Genomic DNA, 26,070 nt, shown 5'->3' with positions numbered 1-26,070 from the left:
AAACGTTTACAAATAGACTGTAGTTTGACATTCAGGTCAGAAATCCTATCAGTCCCTGCAGCAGCAAAACAGGTGTGTAACTTGGGTACAGAGGACCTTTTAAAGTAAAAGTATATTTAAAAGTCCATTATCTACAGCTTATCCTGTATTCAGGGTCATCAAACCTGCAGTTATATATAATTGTTGTATTATTATTATTATTATTATTACTTAAGTCAAACAATTAAATCCGTACTGCATTACTTTTCTCTGATGATTACAGTAGTAGCAAAAGTCAAGACATACTTCCAGGACACATGCCTTTGAGAAGGCCCTGCTAAAAAAAAGGCTCAACAGCGGCTTCACCTCCTTCAGAAGTGAAGAAAACAAACGGGACAGCTGTCCAGAGGGTCACAAACACAGCTCAGGATATAATTGGAGTTCCTCTCCTGTCACTGGAGGACATCTTCAGGACTCCCATGCATCCCACCCCCATCACCAACTCCTCTCTCTGCTGCCCTCTGCCCTCTGGTAGGCACGTTTTTATCCCAGATCCATCATTGAACTGAACTCCTGTCTCCGTTGTCTTAATGTACAATAACGTTTACACCTGATTACATGAATTCTGTTTTAAGCATAGCTTCCAACAATGCTGTGCAATACTGTCGTACATTTTCACTATGCACATATATTAAATCTTTCTTTGTCTGTTTGTATTATTTATAGAGTAAATGTTTTGGAGGTGAACAGCAAACCTTATTGTACAACATGCAATCATAATTAATGCATTCTATTCTAGATAAAGTAGTTACTAAGAGTAGCAGTAATGCATTACTTATAGATTCAGTGCGCAGTTAATCCCTCTTGCTTCAGGTTGCATCAGTTGTTGCCACCACTTGTTGGATATATTTGGCCTGCTTGTGACACTCACAAATAGGTTTACATACTGCAAAGCTGGCCCCGTGTTCACCCAGGTGAGTACCGATATCAGCACAACTGTTCTTCTATTCTTCAGAGATGCATCTTTTGAAGTATGTTTGTTTTCTTATTTTCAGTTGTTTCACTTCCTCCTGATTTGCTCAGTCAGTCCTGGAGAAAGGTACATTTCCATAGCTGTGGAGTATTGTTTAAATTTCAGGGGATGACAACCTCATCTGCTGTGTACTCTCCATTGTGATTGTTGCACAGAGAAGCATGAGCTATGAGTCACAAGCCCTTCAACCAACAGTATCCTTTTAAACACTATCACTTGTCTCCTGTCATCAGTTCCGTGGCTGACCCAGTGACCTCTGACCTTATACTGGACTACGCCATCCTGATATGGAAGGGAAGTGTACCTACAATGCATGCTGCGATTGTTTGGAAGAATGAATGATCATGCACTGCTCAGCAAAATCCACAAACCTCATCTTTCGGAATGACCAGCTCCAGCATATTCATTGTTCTTTGTTGCAGGAATTACATTTGTCACCTCATATGTGAGGGTCATTGGTTGACAGCAGTTCATCAAAGCATCTCACATTTTTCAAAGTTATTTAAAGTTGAAATGTCCAGTGGAAAGTTGGGAAACATTTCTGCCCCGCTACTGAAAGCCAATCAATCAAAAGGTCAGATATAACATTTGGCATTCAGAATTGTCTTCATGTCTCTCATTCCCTGGGGATCACCGACCAGCCCGGGAGACAGTTTTAAGGACCGAATTAAATTTAGAAACCCACCCCATTTCAAGTGTCAAGTCATCTGAATCCACTTCCTCTGCCAGCATCCTTTCCACACTCCAACACACAGAGCATTTTGTGACCGCGACAAACTGTGAGGGGCATATATAATTTTCACTTAAAAATAGATATTTGCCATTATGTTAAGATTTAAGCAGTTACACACAATGATGCATATCAATGGTCTAATTTGACAAAACTACTGTATTTCTTTGATGACTCATTTCTGTCATTTACTCAGTTGAGAGTAATTTCACTGTTTACTAAAAAAAAGGGACAATTTTCAGCCCAATAGGGAATTATTAACAGATCATAGGACAGCCACATATGGTTAAAAACATGTTGACTGATGCTTTTTGCACCCAGAGGGGTATTCCACCAAACTCGCTAATTAAGGCGGCGCTTACCTAGTTAAGCCTGGTTAGAACTAACACCAACTTCCACTTGCAGCTAAACCCATTCCATTAACGCATTTCAGCCGCGCCTTGTTGAGGCTTATTCAAGCCAGGTTAACGTTATCGTGTGTTACGCACGTTCACGGGATATGAAGCCAGACCAGAACCGTGAATGTCGAATCATCGAGAAAATGTCCGAAAAGACCAGAGCAAAAATGATTGATGGAACTGTACGAGGAGTACAAACCCATCATAACCAATAAAGGGAATACTGTAGTGATAAATAAAAATCGCGAGGCTGCTTGGGCAAGAATTGCCGGGCCATTAAATGTGTCCCGTAAAGAGTAACATGTTCTAATATAATACTGACAAGGATTTCCTTAATGTAAAGATAGTGTAGAGGTAACGTGTCGGCTTCGCACGCGGACGGCCAGGGTTCAATTTCTGACCATGAAAGTTTGTGAAATTTCTTTCTATAGCCGGAACTGAGTTTTAGTATGAAGTCTCTCTCTCTCTCTCTCTCTGACAATTGCATGCAGCAATGCCTTTGTCATTGGGATCTATAACATGCTATTAATAATAACATCTATATGCCTATCATGTTTTTTCAAGTTATATTTGGGTTCTGGGGAAATTGTATGACATATTTATCATAGTTAAAGTAAAATGTTGGTCTAATTCTCTGATCTAAAGACAATTATGCAAGCAAAAAAAAAAACATAAGACATCCTCACCAGGTTGTGAACCCAGGCTGCCCGTGTTTGGGGGCAGGTGCATCACCAACACCCAACTGGGGATGAACAACATGTGAGATACATTAGATAATAATAATATGGCCAGTCGGTGTTCAGGAAATAAACGATTAATTCACATTTTTTTAATTGCAAGCATGTATTCTTAGACACTTGATGAAAATATAGTCTGTTTGTGTCATTTTGGTCATTTTTGGTCTTTCACGTGATGAAATCACGAGGACTAGGCTTGGCGGAACCTTCTGCTGGTACAGTTGTTTCCGACAGACAGACTTCTCTGAAACCCGCTCAAGTAAGCCTGATGGTTAGCCTGCCCTGGGGCAGGCTAGTTTGGTCGGATAATAAATTCCCATGGTTACTTAGCGGAGAGTGCCTCAAGTCACGTTGAAGGAACGCAACTCTGGCTAAAGGTAGCGAGGCTTATCAATATTAGCCCAGCTTTGCGCTTAGCGAGTTTGATGGAATACCCCTCAGGTGTCATAAATCAATAATATAATATAAATATAAATATTTGCACCTGGGCAGAATATGTAGCTATTTACACCTGGTTGTTAACATTAGGGTATTGTATGTGTACAGGTGGCCTGTAAACCCAACTCAACCCTACTAAACCTAAATCAAACTGCTACTACAAAAACAGAAAATAATACGTCAACTAAGTGTAAAAATCGGCTTCTCACAAGCTTCAATCCCCAGTCTCTGTGTAATGTCAAATTCAAAATTCAATCCCCTCATCCCCCACAGCCTGCTCTTTGTCACTCTGTATACTACAACGATATCACTGTTACTAGTACTCCGAAATCTTCCTGGCAGAAAGCCTTTCGGCTTGTTAAATTGAGGTGATATATTCAACTTGGCATGTGGTGCAAATAGTCGAATCGCTGCAATATGACTCAACTAGACACTCTGCAACATTTATCCCAATGAATAAATATATCCTAAATCACATCTATAATTTATAATAATTATATTTTAGTTTGACCAGGCCCTGACTTGACGGACTGCTTTTTCAGATCCATGGCATTTGTGACTTTACTCTTTGCAGGCATGTCCTAAATCACAGCAGTCATAATGCTCACCAGCATGAATGCCTGCCGAGGGAGCAGTCATCAAAGCCTCGACGTGTCACGTGTCCACACGGAAAACATGTTTGTGTGTAAACGCAGTAGTCTTGCACGTTTGGCCCGACCGTCCACACGGATCCGGCCTTTTTGGTGCCTGAAAACTTTTTTGAAACCAGGCCCCAGGGTGAAAAAGAAAAAAACGTTTGGTGTTCGTGTAGACGGCAAATACGGATGTCATCTAGCCTGACTTTTTCCCCGTGACGTCTCATCACGACTACGTGCTTGTGATCGTGCTGCAGCAGATATTCTGCTCCTTTGTACGACGGTGTATTAGGGCCACTGTATGAAAAAAAAACACATAAAAACACCCGAAAAAACAGAGCCGAGAGAGGGGGGCAATATACTGAATATTACGATGCTAACAAACAACCGGCATTTATGCCAGCTAACTTCCCATGAATGTTGAATTTATTTTTCTAATTAATTCATCACAACGTGTGACAACACCTCGTTAAGGTCCTTAGGGTGATGACTGTTGATGGTTATTGTTGGTTTTATTTTATATGATGCCAAATTATCTTCAAATCATCTTATGGGTGTTTATTGATCGGGTGTTTGGGCTAAGATAGTAGCTGTAGCTTTCACTTGTTGTCATAGCAACGGCAAACATCCGGTCAAGCAACTCAAATCTGCGACTTTATAAATTTGCAACTTTTTCTCTCTGAATATTGCGCACCTCTCTCGGCTCCGTTTTTTTTTTTTACTACAGTGGCCCTAATACACCGTTGTACCTCCGCCACTACGCTGAACTAAAAAGGATTACGGACAGCTTGTATACAGCATGCAAGCTTTATGGACATGCTGTGTATCTTCTCCTCTGATTTTGGTGTATCTTTGTAGCAGAAACAGCACCACATAGGGGCCTGGAATATGCACTACAGGGCGCTGAGTCGTTTACAGTGGATTTGTGTTGATGAAATGACATCAAGGAGAAAAAAAGATAGTTTGAGGACGGCCTCTACGACCACATCTTTTATCTCAACAACACACTTGTGAAGTTTCATGCTGCATCCTGGCTCAAAACCACTTCTGTGGCTATTCCTGGACCACATTTTGCCATGATGACACACACACACACACACAGAGAGAGAGATTCTTAAAGTGAAAAGCGACACGCTGTCACGGCAGGCAATCATTGAATTTGAAGAGCTGCGATTCTGCCTGCCAGATGTCATATTACAACAGCTACACTCCAGCGCACGTTGCTGCTGTTTCCCGTTACATGCTCAAATAGGGCCTTTGCACCCTTTCTCAGTTCGCTTGACTATATTCTGCTCTAATCCAGCGTTAATCCCATTTAGTCCAACGTGGGTATCATAGACACAGCAGTCACCTAAATGTAATATTTCAGTGAGATATGGGACTCGTTTTTACAATGCATCTTAAATAACTTCAGGGAACAAAGTAAAGCATTAGAGGCATATTTTGGGACAAACAACATGACAGCTGAAAATGCGTTGCATCTTCTGGGAAAGCTTTTTATTTTTATGACTAAATATTACATCTAATTTCAAGAAAGCTTACCAAGCTTACTGGCACATTTTTATTTTAAGTGGCTTTTTTCCAGTGTAATCACTAATAGCGTTCAAGCAGGCATTGGGTTAATGCATGCAAAAAGTTTGTGTGGACAGTATAAGAGGCTGTCCTGGTTCTACTGTTCCAGGGTGGTCACCGGCTCCCTGTAGGCTGTCTCGTCGCTGTGGGAGATCAGCCCCACAACTACTGTGCCATCCATAAATCTCACGAATGTGTCTGAAGCCTGTGTATACATGCAGTCTTGGGTGTAGAGAGAATACACGAGGGGGCTGAGGAGGACACAGCCCTGTGGTGCTCCAGAGCTGAGGGTCAGCGGTGAGGAGGTGCGGTGTTACTCTCAACACAGTGCTGCATTCAGACCTGACCAGATCCTTCAGCTTAATGACCTGCCTCAGGTGAACTTCAGCCTCAGTGATGGAGAAGAAAAGTGCGGAGTCCAACAGCACCACCACGTCGTAACGGCATTCAGGCAGCTGCGATGACAACTGTCACTGATCTGGGTTCATTAACAGACTGTACTGTCCGTACGTCAACGTCACTCATGTGAGCCCGCTTTTAGTGTACGCTCGACACAGAGACAGCAGGCTACTAGTTTGTAAGCTACCTGGCTCTAGCAGTTAGCGTTAGCAGCTTATAGTCACTCACATTAAGTTAACGTTAGTAAGCTGGTCAAAATTTATCATGGATAAATTTGTTTTTAAACGTCGTCGGACGGAACAACAGATGGCGGTGACAGGCGTGTTGGATAAAACTACGGCCGCACCGTTGACACCTGCAGGGGAAGATGACCACTCGGGTCCCGCGTCTTTCCTGTGCAAGGCTCGGCCGGACAAAGGTGAGCAAGAAGAGGAGGAGATGGAGCAGCAGCAGGAGCAGGAGGACGAGGAAAGGGGCTGGCCAGCCACAGCCAACCACTGCGGGCACGGACACTGGCCATGATGCTAATGCTACCGCTGACATTAGCCCACGACCCGGGGATGGACCGTGGCGCCCCATCAGGAAAAATTACCCTTCAAGGCTAATAGGTAACCAGCAGAGATCTTTCAATGCTGCCTGGTTTGACACATACAGCTGGCTTGAATATTCGGTTGAGATGGACGCAACTTTCTGCTTCGCCTGCCGACATTTTTTGGGTGGTGGTGGGCACCGGTTCCATTCAGAGCCGGCCTTTTCTAATGGATATAAGAACTGGAAACACGCAACAGCAGCCTTCAAAAAACATAACGCAAGTGCGGCACACAAGTTCGCCATGGAGGCATGGGCTGAAATTCTGGCATTGATTTGAGCCCCACCGCTGTATGAGTTAGCCCCACCGTAGTTGAACCAGAAAAAATACTCTGGCGCTGCCACTGAGAAGAGGCCCTGTTGGTCTGCAGCAGTGGTGGCAAAAAAGAGCTCTGCTGCATCTATTTTGATCCATATGTGTTGACTTTAGGTTTTTGTGTGTAGTCTGTGTGCCTAAATGTATGACTAATGTCGTTCCATGTCCCTTCACTGAGATTCCTTCAAGGCAATCATTGTCTCAAAGCTATGGTGCTTTCTTTTCTTTCTGTTGCTGTTACTGAGATCAGATTTGTCCTATTCATTACACTTGATAATATGGAATAATAACAGCAACAGCACTGTTGTGGGTAGACTTAGCTTGTTCACACATTTTAAGTGGAATATGTTGACTAATGCCTTAATTTCTAGCTGAGATTCTTTGACATTGTTGAAGCCTCTACCCACTACAGAGGTGGGTCTAACTGTTAAAGCTTGTCCATCATCTTTCACATTCTTCAGTAGCAAACTGATTTCAGTTAATCAACTCACAATGAGAATAGACACCTGACTTATTTAAAAGTGGTGCAATTATCTGCCAAATAATGAATGTATATAGCTATAGACATTCTGAAAGTCATCACTTTTACTGAATCTCTTTCTTGGATGCCCTCCCGTCATGCCTGAAAGGGCTTTATCATCGTAGTTGCTCTGACTCTCATTGAACTTCATTGAAACCTATTGATATAAATTATATAATATGTGCCAGGCTTTGGTGTGAGGTGTGTATGTCTCCTGCAGACTCACAGGTTCATTCCAGCAAGATTCAGTGGGGCAGAATCATTGACATCCATGAGAATCAGTTGGCTCTTGCTGGTGTCTTTAATCTTGAACGTTGTAGTGAAGAGAACATAAGTATTAGAGGCTGCACGGTGGTGTAGTGGGTAGCACTGTTGCCTCACAGCCAGAGGGTCCCGGGTTCGATTCCTGGGTCGGGTTCCTTCTGTGTGGAGTTTGCATGTTCTCCCTGTGTAAGCGGTAACTCTAAATTGCCCGTAGGTGTGAATGTGAGCGTGAATGGTTGTTTTCTGTCTGTCTCTACATGTCTCCCTGTGATAGACTGGTTACCTGTCTGTCTCTACATGTCAGCCCTGTGATAGACTGGTTACCTGTCTGTCTCTACATGTCAGCCCTGTGATAGACTGGTTACCTGTCTGTCTCTACATGTCAGCCCTGTGATAGACTGGTTACCTGTCTGTCTCTACATGTCTCCCTGTGATAGACTGGTTACCTGTCTGTCTCTACATGTCTCCCTGTGAGAGACTGGTTACCTGTCTGTCTCTACATGTCTCCCTGTGATAGACTGGTTACCTGTCTGTCTCTACACGTCAGCCCTGTGATAGACTGGTTACCTGTCTGTCTCTACATGTCTCCATGTGAGAGACTGGTTACCTGTCCGTCTCTACACGTCTCCCTGTGATAGACTGGTTACCTGTCTGTCTCTACACGTCGACCCTGTGATAGACTGGTTACCTGTCTGTCTCTACACGTCGGCCCTGTGATAGACTGGTTACCTGTCTGTCTCTACATGTCTCCCTGTGATAGACTGGTTACCTGTCTGTATCTACATGTCTCCCTGTGATAGACTGGTTACCTGTCTGTCTCTACATGTCAGCCCTGTGATAGACTGGTTACCTGTCTGTCTCTACATGTCAGCCCTGTGATAGACTGGTTACCTGTCTGTCTCTACGTGTCAGCCCTGTGATAGACTGGTTACCTGTCTGTCTCTACATGTCTCCCTGTGATAGACTGGTTACCTGTCTGTCTCTACATGTCAGCCCTTTGATAGACTGGTTACCTGTCTGTCTCTACATGTCTCCCTGTGAGAGACTGGTTACCTGTCTGTCTCTACATGTCTCCCTGTGATAGACTGGTTACCTGTCTGTCTCTACACGTCAGCCCTGTGATAGACTGGTTACCTGTCTGTCTCTACATGTCTCCCTGTGATAGACTGGTTACCTGTCTGTCTCTACATGTCTCCCTGTGATAGACTGGTTACCTGTCTGTCTCTACATGTCAGCCCTGTGATGGACTGGTTACCTGTCTGTCTCTACATGTCTCCCTGTGATAGACTTGTTACCTGTCTGTCTCTACATGTCTCCCTGTGAGAGACTGGTTACCTGTCCGTCTCTACACGTCTCCCTGTGATAGACTGGTTACCTGTCTGTCTCTACACGTCGACCCTGTGATAGACTGGTTACCTGTCTGTCTCTACATGTCAGCCCTGTGATAGACTGGTTACCTGTCTGTCTCTACACGTCAGCGCTGTGATAGACTGGTTACCTGTCTGTCTCTACATGTCGGCCCTGTGATAGACTGGTTACCTGTCTGTCTCTACACGTCAGCCCTGTGATAGACTGGTTACCTGTCTGTCTCTACATGTATGCCTGTGATAGACTGGTTACCTGTCTGTCTCTACATGTCGGCCCTGTGATAGACTGGTTACCTGTCTGTCTCTACATGTATGCCTGTGATAGACTGGTTACCTGTCTGTCTCTACATGTCGGCCCTGTGATAGACTGGTTACCTGTCTGTCTCTACATGTCAGCCCTGTGATAGACTGGTTACCTGTCTGTCTCTACATGTCTCCCTGTGATAGACTGGTTACCTGTCTGTCTCTACATGTCAGCCCTGTGATAGACTGGTTACCTGTCTGTCTCTACATGTCGGCCCTGTGATAGACTGGTTACCTGTCTGTCTCTACATGTCGGCCCTGTGATAGACTGGTTACCTGTCTGTCTCTACATGTCGGCCCTGTGATAGACTGGCGTCCTGTCCAGGTGAACCCTGCCTTCACCCAATGACAGCTGAGATCGGCTCCCCCCCCCCGCGACCCTGAATACAGGATAAGTGGTAGACGATGGATGGATAAGTACCAGAACCCCAAGAGAAGGGAAGTTTGTTTTTATCTGTACATTTTAATTTGGACATTCACTTCATTAATAAATCATCTGTGAAAATAAAATAAAACTCACAATCCTGTCTTAAAAAGCTATTAACAAAATTCTTTCATACATAAGAACTTGGTAGCACCTGTTTCAGAATTGGACTGCTATGTAGGTTGAACATCGCTAACTAGAAGCTTAGTTTAGTTTATTCTGATGAAACATTTAGTAGTAATTTGATATTTGATTTGGGAAACAGGTTATGCACAAAGATAAATTACTGCTGACATTACTATCTTAATATATATATTTATGGACACACCGAACAAAAATGAACCCAAATATAACAAAATGTCATTCACTGCAGAACTATCTTACCTCTTCCCATTCACATTGGAAATTCCCAGCTCTTCCCTGCTGAGATGATCTAATTAGGCAAACCTGCAGGCACTCTCCTTGATGTTGCTGGTGAGCAGCGGTTCTAAACCCCAATCACAGGTACCAAAATACAAAAACTATCAACCCATAAATAAATACAGGCCTGTATAATTTATCCAAATCAATCATTTATATACTAAACTGAAACATTGTACTGAACACAATGATTAAATAGATACTAAACACTGACTAGGGGAAAAGGGGGAACAAGCAGCCTTTTCACAGCTGCAAACATTATATCTGCTAAACATCAGCGTGCACCGTCAATGTAAAAATGTTTGGAAGAAGTTGGTGGCATTTAGCATAAAGTTCTACTGCTAGTCAGTGTTATGCATCATCACTGTTAGCGTGGCTGTAGACTTTTGGATTTGAACAATTCCTTGAATTGAAGTCATTTTTATTTATTTATACATACAGTAATAAAACAATACAAACTGAATCTCTGTAGGGAAAATGTGCAGAAGTGATCTGGATTAGAGAACTAACTAACGTGCTAATGAAATGTATATTCAATTTTATACAATAACAGGTTTTGTTCATTTACAGCCTAATTAAGAGATTCCAGGGCTCTATAACTGTGACATCACTATGCCGTAACATTCCCTTAAATGTCTCCTATATTATCCCTTCATTTGCTGTTCAGAGAAAAATAATCAACTCCAGGTGACTGAACATTTGAACCATCCAAATCTGCTCTTACCCAGGTGTGCTGAATGCTGAATTCCAATGTATCATAAATTGAAGGCATGCGGCTGATTGTTTATTATTTGCATATGTAGTGCCCATAAACACTGCCTATATGAGGAAGGTGTGCTGCATGCAAATACTGGCACATGCCCAAGAATGGGAGAGGTGCCACTAAAAAGGCTGAAACAAGAGGAATTTCAGAGGCAATTGAGTTGCCGTTGGATGAACTTGTGTGATTTTCCACTACTGACATTACAGGAAAATCACATAGCATCAAAGAGCAATTCTGAAGCTAAAATCAAAGAAATATCATCTAATGGTTTTTTATCTCTTAAAGCAACACTTAAGAACTTTTCCTCTTTGGCCCCCCTACAGGTTGGAAGGGAATTGTTCATTACTGCCGTCGTTAATAATTTAGCCTACCGCAGCCTACCGGTAGACTCTTGTACGAGCTCTTTCTTTGTCATGCTCCCGTTTTCTTTTCTTCGCCTCATTGGACATTATACTCCACCTTTTCTTTGCAGGCTCTGCCATGACGCCAATTTAAAAACTACCTACCTGCAAAGTATCTTCCACGTACCTGCCGGGTGTTCTCCCACTGATCTCCATGCAGAGCCTCCACCTACCGGCCTTTGTAACACTTGCCGTAAAGCAGGTCAAATTCGTAGTCTCATTAGAACTACAAAACCGCTACCCGACGAGGCAAAGTTACATAGTGCGGTTACAGCCCATAGAAGGCTGCAGAGCGAATGCTGAAGTGCTGTTCACCCGGTTTTGAGGTGATGAACCACTGAAACTATTTTGGAAACATTATTTTAAGGCACTAAATAGTCTTTAGTGTTGCTTTAATAGGGATAAGTGGATTAATAGTATTTTTTAGCCCATAAATTGTACAAATACAATTATTATTATTATTATTATTCTAAAACAAGAAATAATAAGAATCTCAGAAATCAGTGGGTAATGACAAAATACGAACACATCTTGGATGCAAACAAAATAAGAGGAAATATCTTTGTATAGCATGGATGGCATCGACGTACAGGTTATTGTGACTGACGTGATATTTTCATTGCTAAAGCTGTGCAGCTCAACCGGGATGCAGCAGTAAACACTGTGAAATGAGGAGAAATATCTTAGCAGTGTGTGTGTGTGTGTGTGTGTGTGTGTGTGTGTGTGTGTGTTTGTGTGTGTGTGTGTGTGTCTGTGTGTGTGTGTGTGTGTGTGTGTGTGTGTGTGTGTGTGTGCATACTCACCAATTCCTTCCAATCAGCTTAGACTCCACCATGGAGCACTGACAGTGATGGACAGGATGGTCCAGAGTGGATCGAAGCTTCTCCCAGGAGAAAAGAAATGTCCTTGTGCTAGAGGAACAGAATTGCCATGACTGGGAACCAAGGAAAGGAATTATCTTTGGAGGAGATCTTTTTTTTGGTTTGTACGTTGCTTGGGGTCATTGGGAAACGGTTGACCTGGTAGGGCATACATCAGGCATTATGTGAAAAGCTGACATTTGCAGTAAATTACAGGAGAGGAGACCAGCCAGCGCTTCATATCAGAGGGTACTGTCACAACCCCCCACATGATTCATAAGCATTAAGACATCTCTATCACACATCAGCAAATTCATTTTTTTAAACAACTATGTTAGTAGGGGTTAGAAATCCTGTAGCCTGACACTAAGAAATGTTTGGCGGTTACACTGGGGACTATACTTCACAGAAACATCCATGGACTTTAATCTGTTAGAGATGTCACAGACTGTCAAGGGGTAATTTTGACTTAATAACACTAGGGAGAAAAAGAAGAAGCACAAAATCATGCAAAATGTCATAGCAACCTGGTCAAGAGTGGTTTCTGCGGGCCAAAGTGTTTGAAAAACTGATGGAGAAATGGACTAACCGACTGCATGTCTGCCTTTTTTTCATTTAATCACAGCACTCATAGCGTTGCTTCCTCTTTTTTTTCCAGTGAAGCTTCAAGATGGCAACCCACAAAGGGATCATGTAAGAGGTACGCAAGGTTCTGGGTGCTCTGCCATTTAACGCAGAACAAGCCTGCATGAAAGCAATAGCCTGCAGTGCAATGGAAATGAGAGCTGTGAAGAAAGGGGAGTGTCAAAGATGGGAACTGCATGATTGTCTGCGCTCTTTGACGTAGTAAATTATGGCCTCAGTGCATAACAAAGAACCTGCCTGTTCTTTTCCTAATATTATTCCAATAGAGCCGTACAGTTTGTCTGATTTTCTGTATTTCCAACGGTACATTTAAAGCAATGTCACATTGCTGTGGTGGTGCGTTGAGCTAAATTCTAGTAGCTAGTCTAGCAAGCCAACATGCTCACAATGACCTAACATGCAGATATTTTGAAGATATTTGTTTATTAGCACTAAATAAGTTGTAAACCAAAGCATGAGATAAAAAAGCAATATTGATACTAAATTGAAAAGGAGAGAATCAGAGGATCACTGTGGATTATAGTTCATCCTTCGGGTGACATGCATGTCTACCAAATTTCAAAGAAATCCTTTAAATAGTTGATGACACTTTTCACTCAAAACCACAAGCGTCAACCTCATGGTGACGCAAGAGGAAACCTCAGGGGATTCATCCTCTGGAACCATGAATGTTCATTGCAATGCATTATTTTGGTGTGGAACACAGTCTGATGGTCCCATACAAGGGACCATCAGACTAACGCTGATCATGCCTTAAAATTCTAGCGGCATGGCTATTCATATTCTAGTATATTAATAGCATATATCCAACAAAAATATCAATGAAAGCACACCTTTCAGATGCACAGCATTAAAACCTGTGGCCGTAAAAGCTCTTCTACTCCACAGTCACACAGAGAAGGACGAGTTGGGTTCATTCAACGTCTCAGCTGGGAATAAGGCTATGATCAAATATAAACCTTGATATCGTGAGCAATAAAAAAAAGTGATATCTGCAGTTAAAAATATCCTGGACGACCCCCATTTATTATAAATAATTGCTGTTCGTGTTTATCAGTTAATTGGACTTTTACGTTTACTGTGAAAATGTGTAGAAGCCTTCCAAAGCATGATCTATTACTGCGATTGATCTCTGCCTTCAGTATGTTTCACATACTATGAAGCAGCTGATCCCCAAATCCACAGTCCAGACTGTGAGTCCACAAGAGGGGGCAGTGAGTGGGACGACGGGGACAGTACCTCACCACAATACACACTCATTCAGAAGAAACATTAGCATATGACCATGATGTACCTAAACTCGCTCCTCCATTCTCCTGCGTGTGCTGTATGTTATTGCCTACAAATCAATTATGAGCAAATATAATCGGATGAGAGGTATTTAGGCATAATAATCCCGCTGCAGTACCCGTGCGGAATAAATACCATTATCATTATTATTATAGAGACCGCCTTCTGGACGGGTGCGCGGCGACTCGCTGCATAAATTGCTGTACAGCCGCTCAGTTTGAGCAGAGAGGCGGTGGAGAGAGAAATAGAGAGAGAGACAGAGAGACAGAGAGAGACAGAGACAGAGAGAGAGAGAGAGAGAGAGAGAGAGAGAGAGAGAGAGAGAGAGAGAGAGAGAGAGCGCGCTCAGATATGTCAGACCAGAATCACAGACTTGTTCTGGTCCTGCATAGCGGCACATGTTGAAGAGTAGGCAGGCAGAAATGAGTTCTGACTGTTAGAATGACTTGAGTTGATTGTTTCCAGCCTTTAAGTGAACATTCCAACAGAACCGCGGCGGTCTCAAACTTTCTATTCTTCACTTTGCGTTCGCCACTTTTCCATGCAAGTGAGTTGGCTTCATCTCTAGTGGTGTTAAACGGAAAGAAAAAAAATGGATCCTTTATTCAATTTCACCGATGCGCAAAATTGGACCGGCGGCTCCAACGACACCGGTAACGGCACCGCGTACTGGAACCAGTTCGTGCAGCCGGTCTGGAGAATCGTCCTCTGGGCCATCGCGTACAGCTGTATAGTTGTCGTGTCCGTGGTGGGCAATCTGACGGTCATCTGGATTATCATGGCGCACAAACGCATGAGGACCGTCACCAATTATTTCCTGCTGAACCTGGCGTTCGCCGAAGCCTCCATGTCCGCCTTCAACACGGTCGTCAACTTCACGTACGCCGTGCACAACGAGTGGTACTTCGGGCTGGTCTACTGCCGCTTCCACAACTTCTTCCCCATCGCGGCGGTCTTCGCCAGCATCTACTCGATGACCGCCATCGCGTTGGACAGGTAAGCTCTGTGGGGAAGGCGCACCGTGGAGATGTCAATAGTTGACAGAAAACATGCATTCATTGCTTGTTGAATTCTCCTTCAACCCCTCTCATGATTTCCTATTTCAATATTTACTTGATATTTTTTTAGTTTATCCTTCATTCTCATCAGACCAGATGGTAGAGAACATGATTTACTTCTCAAGTAAGAGGTTGTTAAGGCTGAGCGCTCTTTGAATAAAAATACCTATATTTAGAGTTTTTGCTTTTACCAAAATGCAGCTCAGCACAAAAATTAATCTCACAGCAGAATGCACTAATGCCAAAAAAAAAAAAAAAAACACATCCCAGGATCTACTATGAACAATGAAAACATTTGTCTCAAGAGTAAAGCATTGTAAATCAACACAATCCCCTAACAGCAGGGAGGGAATCTGTTAATTGTTTATTTATTTAGCATAAACCATTATAACAAAAGGGGCATGGATTGTGCTTCAGCTGACAAGTTGAAAGCACAATGATGATGATGATGATGATGATGAAATGAATCAGAAATGCTGCATTATGCTTTTTGCTGTTTGTCATATTTTGCAAGTGTTCCCTTCCACATTCCACTTTACGAGGCATCGGACATTATGGAGATTTCATGTCGTGATTATCCTGCCAAAAGAATGTAAATTCACAATAATAGTGGATGGATAATCATCCAAATTAAAATGGCACTTAAACATACTGGAGTCACGTTACATTTTGTGAAGGAACAAATATTTGAATTGCTTCACAGATAAGAAACAAAAATCAAATCATTTTAAATGAAATTATCATAAATCATAAGTTCTCCCTATGAATAAAGGATACATACTTGGAACATTTTAGTATTGTGTTTTTTTTAAAACAGGCTCTATTTTTCATGATGATATTGATGATAAAGCTGATTATGGAAATTCACCATGATCCTGCATCGTTCCGTCACTGTACACCCTTCTCTTGAATCTTTTTGCACGTCTGATCCATCCCTGGCAATCTTCTGCACATGTTCATTATATCCGGGGGATATCTGATGGTCATAAAGTCTCCACCTCCGTAAGGGAAATAAATCCTCTGTGGTGCTGAGGGATGTTGAGATAAGGTGAAAGGAAAATGACTCCACCCTGAGATGGGCTGGAAACCACTCTGACTGGAAGAGAGCTGTGAAATGCCACCATGTTTCACCATTACAATACGTCCCCTTTTCTTACCTGGGTTTTACGGCAGGGACATTTACTCATGGGGTAAAAATGCACCCGAGTCGTGCAACCAGTGCTAGCATCAACATAGGTGAAAAACTAGAGGTATTCATTTCCAAACAGGCATAAACGTCCTTTCATATAACCACAGCAGTTATAGCATGGATTTAGAGAGTGGAGGCATTTTCTAGTGATAACGTTAGCAGTTATTATGGCAAAAACTTACACAATTTGAGTTGCGATGGCAGTCCTGTATCCGCTTGTCCTCCGTGATTCCAGGGAAGTGAAGCAGTGTATTGTTATTACCTTAACCATCTGGTGTATTCAAAGTTTATTATTATTAAACATTGCGGACAGACGGACAGAGAGACAGACAGATGGACAGAGAGACAGAAGGACAGAGACAGACAGATTTTAATTTGAATGCAATATGTGTGAAATAAATGAAAAGTCATCCACAGTTTGCATGGAGACATGATGAAGTGACCTCAGTGCTGAGAAATGCGTGTCACTTTTATTACAAAAAAAAGCATTGGGGAGCCTTCTTATTTTATCAGAGGACCCCTTCTTATTGTCATATGTGGAAGCAAGCTGTGTGCAGCTCATTGTGTGGAGAAGCTCAGCAACACAGTTGTGGTAGATTGTTCATTGCCCTCTGGATGAAGCCAGGGTAAAAATAAAGCCTTTGTTAAATGCGGCTGATAATTGTACCAGCTGTAGGCCAGGTTTTATCTGCCCGTGTCAGGCTTTAAACTGCAGTGACTGTGCTGAGAAAATATGGGGGTTGGGAGACTTCTCTTCCTCTCAATGAACATGATGTGATGTGTGAGGGGGTTCTATTCATCAATGGTGACGCTCCTTGCAACGATGAGACAGAGTGGAAATTAGATGCATGTGAGTGTGTGTGTGTGGCTGTGCACACACTATATGTGTGTATCTGTGTCTGTGAATGTTGTTTTTGTCTTCACATGCAAGTGTAATCCCGTTGGTATGCATCCATGTGGCGTACTGATACTGGGCTCATTGGAGATGAGACTGGCCAGCGTAGAATCGATCACTGGCTATCACCACACAATGCATGCTGGTTAGCTTTGTGTCAGACTTGTCAGAGATCCCAACTTGCTCCAACGTCACGGACACGTAAGCAACGATCACATTACGAGATTGCGGCAGCCAAGGTTTTTGGAGCCAGTCACAGCAGTTGCTCTCCTCCAAATGCAAAGACCCAGGCATGGTGGAAAACACCTGGCTGTCACCTGATCAAAGAGAAATTGGCTCTTAGAGCACTGGTTTAGACTGGCTTGAGAAGTGACACATGAAGATTGGTAGCTTTAGTCAACAAAACTGGGATTGACGATGCGTGTCCCCACTGGAGCCCTGGAGATCTGGCAGTCCAGGGGCAAACCTTGGCTGATCCTTTTAGGTGAACACAAAAACAAAACCTACAATAAAAAACCAAAACCATCACTATGATAAAAGTACTTTATTTAGCACTTATCAAAATGATCTGAACTTTCCAGACGAGGAGCAGTTCATCTCCAACTATACTGCTACTATTTCTTCACTGAGGGTGCACTCACACCAGGGCCATTTGATCCGTACTGTGCCTCGGCCCAATCGTCCTCCCTCCCCTGTCCTCCGCCGGTTTCCACTCACACTGCTCCAAGACCAACCGGGCCTCAGCGGACAGCAGATTTTGGACAGAGAGCAGAGCTGCATTTTTATTATAAAAGTACCGGTCCAGTTCTGCTCCGGTACCGTTCACACCACAAGTCTGAAGCCCCAAACCTGACTCGGAATCCCGCTGTGTCAGACAGAGTCATCAACAGTATTTTCAGTCATAAATAACGGGGGGAGATCTGAGTAGAACACTGAGAGATAATGAGAGGGACGGCCTATCAATTAAAGCATACATCATGTCCATGTTGCGTACCCATGCATGTGCTCGTGCATGAACCATACCGTACTCAAATCCACCTCTTCCAAGCGTACCGTTCTTAAGTACGGAACAGAATCTCACAATGCAGACTTTAGACTCAAGCATGCATGGATGCAGTATGGCTGGGGTAGTGTGAGTGCACCCTTAAAGCTGCATACATCCTTTCTGATGCGTATCAAGTCTCCATGAGTGTCTTTCATACCTCTACATCTCTCGAGATAGTGGCCTGTAATTCCTCCGTATAGATCTCTTTCAGCACAAAAGCCTTGAACTTGACCTTTTCAAAAATGAAGATGAACTCTTAGAGCGAGAGGAAGTGAGGACAAAAAAGGCAGATTCAAACGGCAACGAGCAACACACATTCAGAATGAGGAGATGACATGCAGAAATGTGGTTACATTCCCTTGACCATGTAACACAAAGATGTTATTAAAACCTGAGAGAGAAGCATTTATGTTTTTGTAGTTGTTGTAGGAATATCTGAAAAATTCAAGGCAGTTCACCCGCTGTGACCCATCATTCTGCCATGTGTCAGACATCTCCCACTGCTGTTTCAGTTAATATTTCACTCCTTAATGTTCATTCCCCACTTCCTGTGTGAGCTGAAAAGCTCCCATTAGTTGCTGAACATGAAATCATTTTTAGCAAATAGAGCAACTCTGCAGCATCTTAACAGAGGGGATGGAGCCCTTTGCTGCAGTTGATAAGACTTATTTAATCTACATTACAATTGTCATTCATGTGGTGTTCTTGCACTACAGTATCCATAGATCACCAGAAGGAATGTGACACTGCATGGAAGTCTATGAAAAAATAACCCTACTTCACATTCGATTTATTATCTCAGTACACATTGTAAACATTATTAACAGTTTATGGACTCACTCATGGCCAGTTTCTTCGATACCGCATGATGTTCTATATTGTCCCGTTTAGAGTAAAATAGATGCTTAACCACACTGTGATAACTGGACTGAGGCTCATGTGCAGGAATCTGGCAAAGCCCAAAGTTCAAACCAACAGCCACAGGTTTAATGTAGGCAAAGTTCATACACAGGAAGCCAGTCAGCAATAAAAGGGTAACAGGGAATCCACAGCAAAAATCACAAAATCCCAAAACAAGCAAAACGTGTAAACAGGACAGGAAACCTTGAAGGGCCGTAGCAGTCTCAGAAACAGGCAGTGGTCTTAGACGGGATAACTACACGAGGAAAGAAGGCTGGAAAGCTCGACATTAAGTTCTTTAACCATCTGGCAGGGAAGTGGTGTATATACTGTGTGTATACCTCTTATTGTATTAATGTGAGGAAGGTAACATCAGATCTGTGTGGACATCTATTCTTCGTCTCTTCTGCAGAAGCTTCAGTGGACGTTGTTTCTTTTCACATGCTTCACTGCAATATTTAAAACAGAAATTCACTTGTACCATTTCTGCTCTGGGCCCGGTTTCCCGAAGCCTTCTTAAAGCCTTCCTAACGCTACGTCATTCGTAACCCCTACTTAGAGTTCCTACTTAACATTTTGCGTGTTTCCCGAAACGTTCTTTGCTACGAATCTCTTTCCTACGTCATACGTTGGTAAGAGTGGTCTGGAGCGCTCTTAGAGCCTTCTTAGCTCTACCGTAGTGATGTTTCAGCTCCTGACGCTAGTCTCCGCCACTGTACAGTAACCCAGAAATCCCCGCTGCGCATGGAACTGCACATTGCCAGTGTTGTGTTTCACCAGTGGTTTTAAGTCATTCATGAAGAAAATAAAAATAAAATACGCATGCATTTCATCACAAGGCTAAGCTTTACCTCAACCTCAAAAGTAGCCTAGGTATATTACAGTGTCAAAGTCAAGGCATGCACAATCCTGCAAGCAATTTGGGAAATTGGCACATCGTCAAACAATTAAAAAATGTCATAAATGGACGCCGGTGACGGTTGTGAACGGTGGCAAAACTGTGGCAGCGATACAACGTATCCTTGTGCTGAACCAAAGACGTCGCCGTCCTCGGAGCCGTTGGAATACATAATTTCATAAGGATCAACTTCAATCCCATGGATATATTGACCGACGCGGCTATATTGCATAAGTTTCGACTACAACGGCAACAAATACGCATGTAATTAAGGCTGTAATTGGCTCAATCTCCTCCGCTGTTTCTATATTTTCTATATCTTTTTTAAAATCAGTATATGGTAGTATGTTCGACCATGGTTAAATAAATGTTTAGTCCTAGAAGAATGTCTAGCCATTTTTTATTCGCAAACACTGCAATAGCCTACATTTTATAATATACTGCTGTCATGCACCTGCGCATGAAATGGAAAATCGAACTCTGAGCAATCGATTTCAGCACTTTCTTTATGGACAGCGCCGTGTACGAACTAGGGTTGTCACGATACCAGAATTTCAGTAGTCGATACCAATACCTGTGAATTTCCACGATTCTCGATACTAATTCGATACCACAATTTAAAAAAACAAACAACAGGACCCATGTACTTTTAAGTCACTAATTTATTGAAAACTGCTTCAAACTGTCAAGTATTTAACACCACTGTGCTTTAAGATCTTTTTGCACAGAATTTAAATTGCAGTACCAGCTGCCAACAGACCTATAGCCATCCAGTATAAAAACAAACAATACTGTGCTTATAAATATGGTCATAAATAACAATAGTCAACTATTTTACATTAAAAAAAGAACAGCAGTGGCCTATAGCCAGGTTTGACGTGCTTCCTCCTTTGGTCTGAAAACTTCTGAGGCACTTTTTGCATGTCGGCTTGTTTGAATCAAGAATTGCTCCGGATTCATCCGCCTCGAATGCAAAATATTTCCACACGCGACTCTTCGCACCTGTCTTGTCGACGAGCCGACGTGTTGTGCTTCCGCTCCCACCTGCTGAAGCCATTTTTTTCGAAGACGGCAAGTTTTCTTCTTCAGCGCCGCTTACTGCTCTGTGCTGCTCACACGCGTATACTGCCCCCGTCAGGCTCGCCGAGTGAAAAGTTGTATATTCGGTTCTGACGTTACCAGAAAAAAGCAAGTATCAAATTATTTTTTTCGTGTCGGCATCGAATTGGTACCGAAGTATCGGTTCTTGTGACAACCCTAGTACGAACGACGTAAGGAGTGGTCCTTAAGAAGACTCCTAAGAGACCATTCGGGAACCACGACTATAGAGCTAAACAACTTTGGTAAGTCATAACGTAGGAGTCTTCGTAGCGCGCTAAGAGTGGACGTTATCGGGAAACCGGGCCCAGATTTGTTCATGCACAAATGGAAAATGTGCAAAAACAGTTTGATAGAAATGCAACTACCGATAGCTGCTCTTGGCCCTTTGTGCAACTGATGATCACTTTCACCCATGTTTAGTCAATGCTTGACTTGATTAATCCCTGGTTTCCTCGGCAAGGAGAGATTGAAATTGCAGACAGGGAAGCAGAGAGTCTGCTTATTCAAGTACACATCTGAGTAATGCTACTCTTGATTAGACAGGATGAGTGAGACATATATGCAAATTAGTATATGTCATGTACAGCGATGGAGCGATGAGTGGATTTGATGAACACAAGCGGCAGAGCAGCACCCCAAACAGCACCCTTACTGGATCTGGATCCATCTGGAGTGAAGCTGTTAACAAAGTTAGCTTCATAGTTCAAGGTCAACTTTTCAGCTAAGTGTTGAAGTCATCTTAGTAGATCATTTAATTTGTATCGACGGTAGCAAGGTCACGGTATCAAGGCCGTTTTAGTGACCTGTCAATCACAATGTAGCCCAGCCCTAAAACATCCCCTGCTTTATGGTCTATTTGACTCTAAATGGACCATAATGTACTAAATGAACATCATTATCTATTGAATAATTCATGAAACTATAGATTGAGACCAACAAATCTTCACAATGCGCAGTGAGGTAATAAATCAAGTGAGAAGTACCGTCATTTTCTCACAGACTTCCATGCAATTAGACTTTTTCACCCAGGAGGCCACTGTTTGTGTCCCGACTCCCATGTGAAACAAAAAGCCAATGTTTTTTTTTTATTGGAATTTACTTAAATTACATAACAAACATACACATTTAAGCCAAACCATGATGCTTAACAAAACCAAACCATGTAGCTTAGCTGTTGTTCTGTTCTGGTTGGTTTCAAGTTGCATTGGTAAGCTTTTGTTTGAAATTGTGAGCATAATCCAGGAAAAAAAGTTTTCCCTCAAAATGTAATCATAGTATTTATTTGTTTATGTGAATGATATTTTGTAGGAGACATTGTAAGATTGTATTAGGTTACCTGAAGTGTAAAAAACAGCTACTACTATGCAGACACAGTGAGTTTTGAATAAATAAAAAAACACAAAAACTATCAGATTGTAGCTCCTCTGAGGATATTTTTGTTTTGACATGTCAGAAACAATGGTGGCATCTTTTATTTCATTTCAAAGGTCCTATAGTGGCGCTAAAATGCGTAGAGTGCTGCAGTTGTGACAACATAAAAGCGAAGGTTATCGCACCTCGTACAACTACTAACACAACGCCTGATTTTACATTGTTGTGTTTCAGCAATGAAGACAACCCAAATGAAACGCACCGATATAATCACAGCAACAGAAAGCTGCACCATGCAGTCTGGCAGCCTGCTCTGCACAAGTCTACTCAAAATGACAGCAGGGTGCAAAATAATCTAACACACATAAAGTCTGGCCCCAAGCTTTAAACGTTTATTCAAACCAACTCAATACATTATAATCCTTCAGATACAATCAGACCCCATTTTTATTAATGGTCGCTATTTCTTCTATGCTGCTTCCGTCCGTCAGATCCACCCGTTGCTTCTCCACAGTCCTTCAAATACGACTTTTGTTTCCTGGTTGTAAAAATTCCAAAATGACAATGGCCAAAATGCCGTCCACTTCTTATAAACAGACTCCCTCTCATCTTTATGGTGGATTTAATCTGTTAGCTCATATTATTGATGTTGTTTTGATTTTTTGGCCCTCTATATTTCTTTTCACTCTCATCATGTTTAACAGCTGTTTTCAGCAGATAATGCTGTGAATGTACCCTTGCCAGCATCCCATTACACATGGCCTGTTTTAACTGTAAAGGGACCTTGAGTCTTTAGAAAGGTGCTGTTAAATAAAATGTATTATAATTCTTACAGGCTGTTCAGATTCAGCTCCCGTCGTTACGTAACGAAGGGAGTCATTTGCATAGGCCAAACTCCTCTGATGATAGGAGATATCCGAGAGGGGGCGTTCATCACCGAGGTGAAGTTTGGTGTGTCCTGATAGGCCGAATATAGGAATGCATATCGAATCCAGTGTTGTTGGACCTCTTACAGCTGTGTGGAATTGATGAAAATCAGTATAATATGCAACCCGTTACTTTGCCGTCCTAGTTTTGAAGAAAAGGCTGAAAACGACATACCCAAAGTAAAACGGTTACTGTTTTTGAACCCCTATGACTACAGGCACGAAGCTGAGCATTCCTGAAAGATAACCCTTTGAATTTTCGTCTGCAAGTGTCAGATTTACTCTAAGTGTTACTGACACTGAGTTACTGCAGCTCAAACATAGTGGAAATTGCAATTTTTTTGCCTCGCCTAAATTATTTTTCTTTTTGAATGAAACAAGTTCGCTGTGGCTGTTATAGATAGGCCTAAAAGTTGAATGAAGCCAGAGTCACAAGCCTGACCAAAAACTGGTAGAAAGTAGATAAAAAGACACCCAAAAATGAGCTTTGCAAGTGCAGTGTTGTAGGGCAATGTCAGACGGAGCTGCATCTGGAACAAGTGTTCCAGATGAGATTATGGGTATTTTTAGGTATATAATTCTACTTTTTTTTGTTTATTTCACCAGTTCTACAACTACTACTAATAAAACCAACATTTTTTTAATGTTTTTTTACATAACAGCCTTCTGTAATGAGACGCTGCATAACTATCATATCTGCAGGTCACAGTCTGACCTTTCTGAGCTGCTGCACTCTCACCCTCAAGCCCCCTCCCCCCATGTAACATACCGCTGGAATCGTAAGCTCATTGGCTATAAGACCTGTCAGTCAAAAATGTACTCCTCTGCCTATTGGCTCTCTGCTGGGGATTCTCGTGGTTGGTCAGCCGAGAGCCAGTGAAGCACTGGCTCTCTTGATGGACAGATTTTTCAGCCAATTCGGATCGCAGCATCGTGGAAGGGGGCTTGTTTTGTCGCCAAGAAGCTAGCGAATGCGGAAATTGAAGCTTTGTTGTTCGCCCGTCATCGAAGAGCGATAACTAGCTATAAACAATATTTTGTTCAGAAACTCACAACGTCAACACATGGCGTGTTATGGATGACTACCGGAGTTAGCGTGCTCGTGGGACTAAATTAAGTGGCTACTTTTGTTCGTTGGACTCTTACCGTTCTCTGGATATAAGGATTAGCATGCTATATGTTGATTTTGGACTTCCAGACAGCTCGAAAGGTAGGGAACGCTGGTCTTGTTTCTGTGCACTCCTTGCACACAGCTTACTTTGTTCGATTTGCGAGACTCGTAGCTTTCAAATGATGTGTAATATGACGCAGACGCATTTAAAATAATATGCGATTAAAGGGAATGAAGCGAAACTAGTGCAAAACGGCCCGCATACGGGTCGCTGACGTAACGAGAGGTTAAAGCTTTTGTTATGTGCCATTGGAGGCTCTACCTGATGAATTCAAGAGCTAAACAGACAAAGTCCTACCCGCACATGTTCATGGTTAATACTTCATCTATGAAGCATTAGTTAGTTATTCGTTTTTTGTTTGTTTTTTTGACAATGGCGTTAGTTACAACTTCAGTGGGAGTTGTTTTGTTAAAGAGTGTTTTCCATTCACAACCTGCCAGCTTTGTGACCACTTTGCGCCTTCCTTTCTGAATGCCAAACTCCTCCATTCTGCCCTTCACACAGCTGAGGAGCTAATACATTAACACATTAAAGAGTGATTGTCTGAGGATGGACCGTGCTGGAACTTTTACAATCACCAAGCTGCAGCACACAGCCAGCTGGTCCCAGACAGACCCTGGTCACAGCAGCAGCTGACTGCTGACTTTCTGCAAAGCATACCAATGACAGCCTCCTCTCCAGTGCGTTCACCTTCGTCCTCCAATTTCCTGTCCCTCCTCTCCCTCTGCTGTAGTTTGTCCACTGAGGGCTCATCATGGGAAGTGATTCAGCTCAACCTTCTCTTTCTGGTTTTCTGTCCATGAAATGTGGGAACAGTGTGTTTTCCCTCCACGAAAGAACTATGTGACATGACGACTAACAGGAAATAATATAACAAAGGTATGAAATACTAGAAAATGTCAATGTGTATACGGATTTGCCTCAATTCTTGCTGACATTGATTCCCAAATCCTACGATTTCCTATGTTTTTCTTATTGAACCCTGGCTGAGGCCCTTTCCCAGTCAGTGTCACACATTTACTTACTCTGAACAGCTGCCATGAAGCTGTGTCGCCTCTGAGTGAATAAACAACACTCCAGTCACACTTCAATCCAACACTTGTCATCTCCTGTCACGAAAAAAATCCACTCTGATTACAGCTTGAAAAATTGGCCTTGAGGTTTGAAATGCCTGGCTTAATGGCAATGGGCGGATGCTGGATTTGGATCATTTGTTCTTATTTGAACCTGTTAAGTTGTGTAGTAGGCTGATCCTGAAAACTAAATATGCTGAATAAATGTGTTGGATAAGACATACCAAAAGTGTGTCTTAGTAGCTTATTGCATTGGTAAGCGGCAGCAATAGCAGCGATAGTAGAGACCTGTCAATCACAAGGTAGCCCCGCCCTAAAGCATCTTCAGTTTTATGGTCTATTTCACTCTAAATGGCCCAT

General features: G+C 42.5%; 1 protein-coding gene across 1 annotated transcript in view; it reads left to right on the top strand.

The window, feature by feature from the left end:
* Positions 1–14,418: 14,418 nt before the first annotated feature.
* The window catches only part of tacr1a (tachykinin receptor 1a), a 53,665-nt gene continuing 42,013 nt past the window's right edge, over positions 14,419–26,070 (top strand). Inside the window, exon 1 of the mRNA XM_084025939.1 lies at positions 14,419–15,078. Coding sequence (XP_083882065.1) covers positions 14,675–15,078 — 404 coding nt within the window. The 5' untranslated portion in view covers positions 14,419–14,674. The remainder of the gene's footprint in view (positions 15,079–26,070) is intronic.

Source organism: Eutrigla gurnardus (assembly GCF_963514095.1).
Source record: "Eutrigla gurnardus genome assembly, chromosome: 13".
In the NCBI taxonomy this organism is placed as follows: domain Eukaryota; kingdom Metazoa; phylum Chordata; class Actinopteri; order Perciformes; family Triglidae; genus Eutrigla; species Eutrigla gurnardus.
Note: the sequence above shows the minus strand (reverse complement) of the source record. Positions and strands in the feature narration are given on the sequence as shown.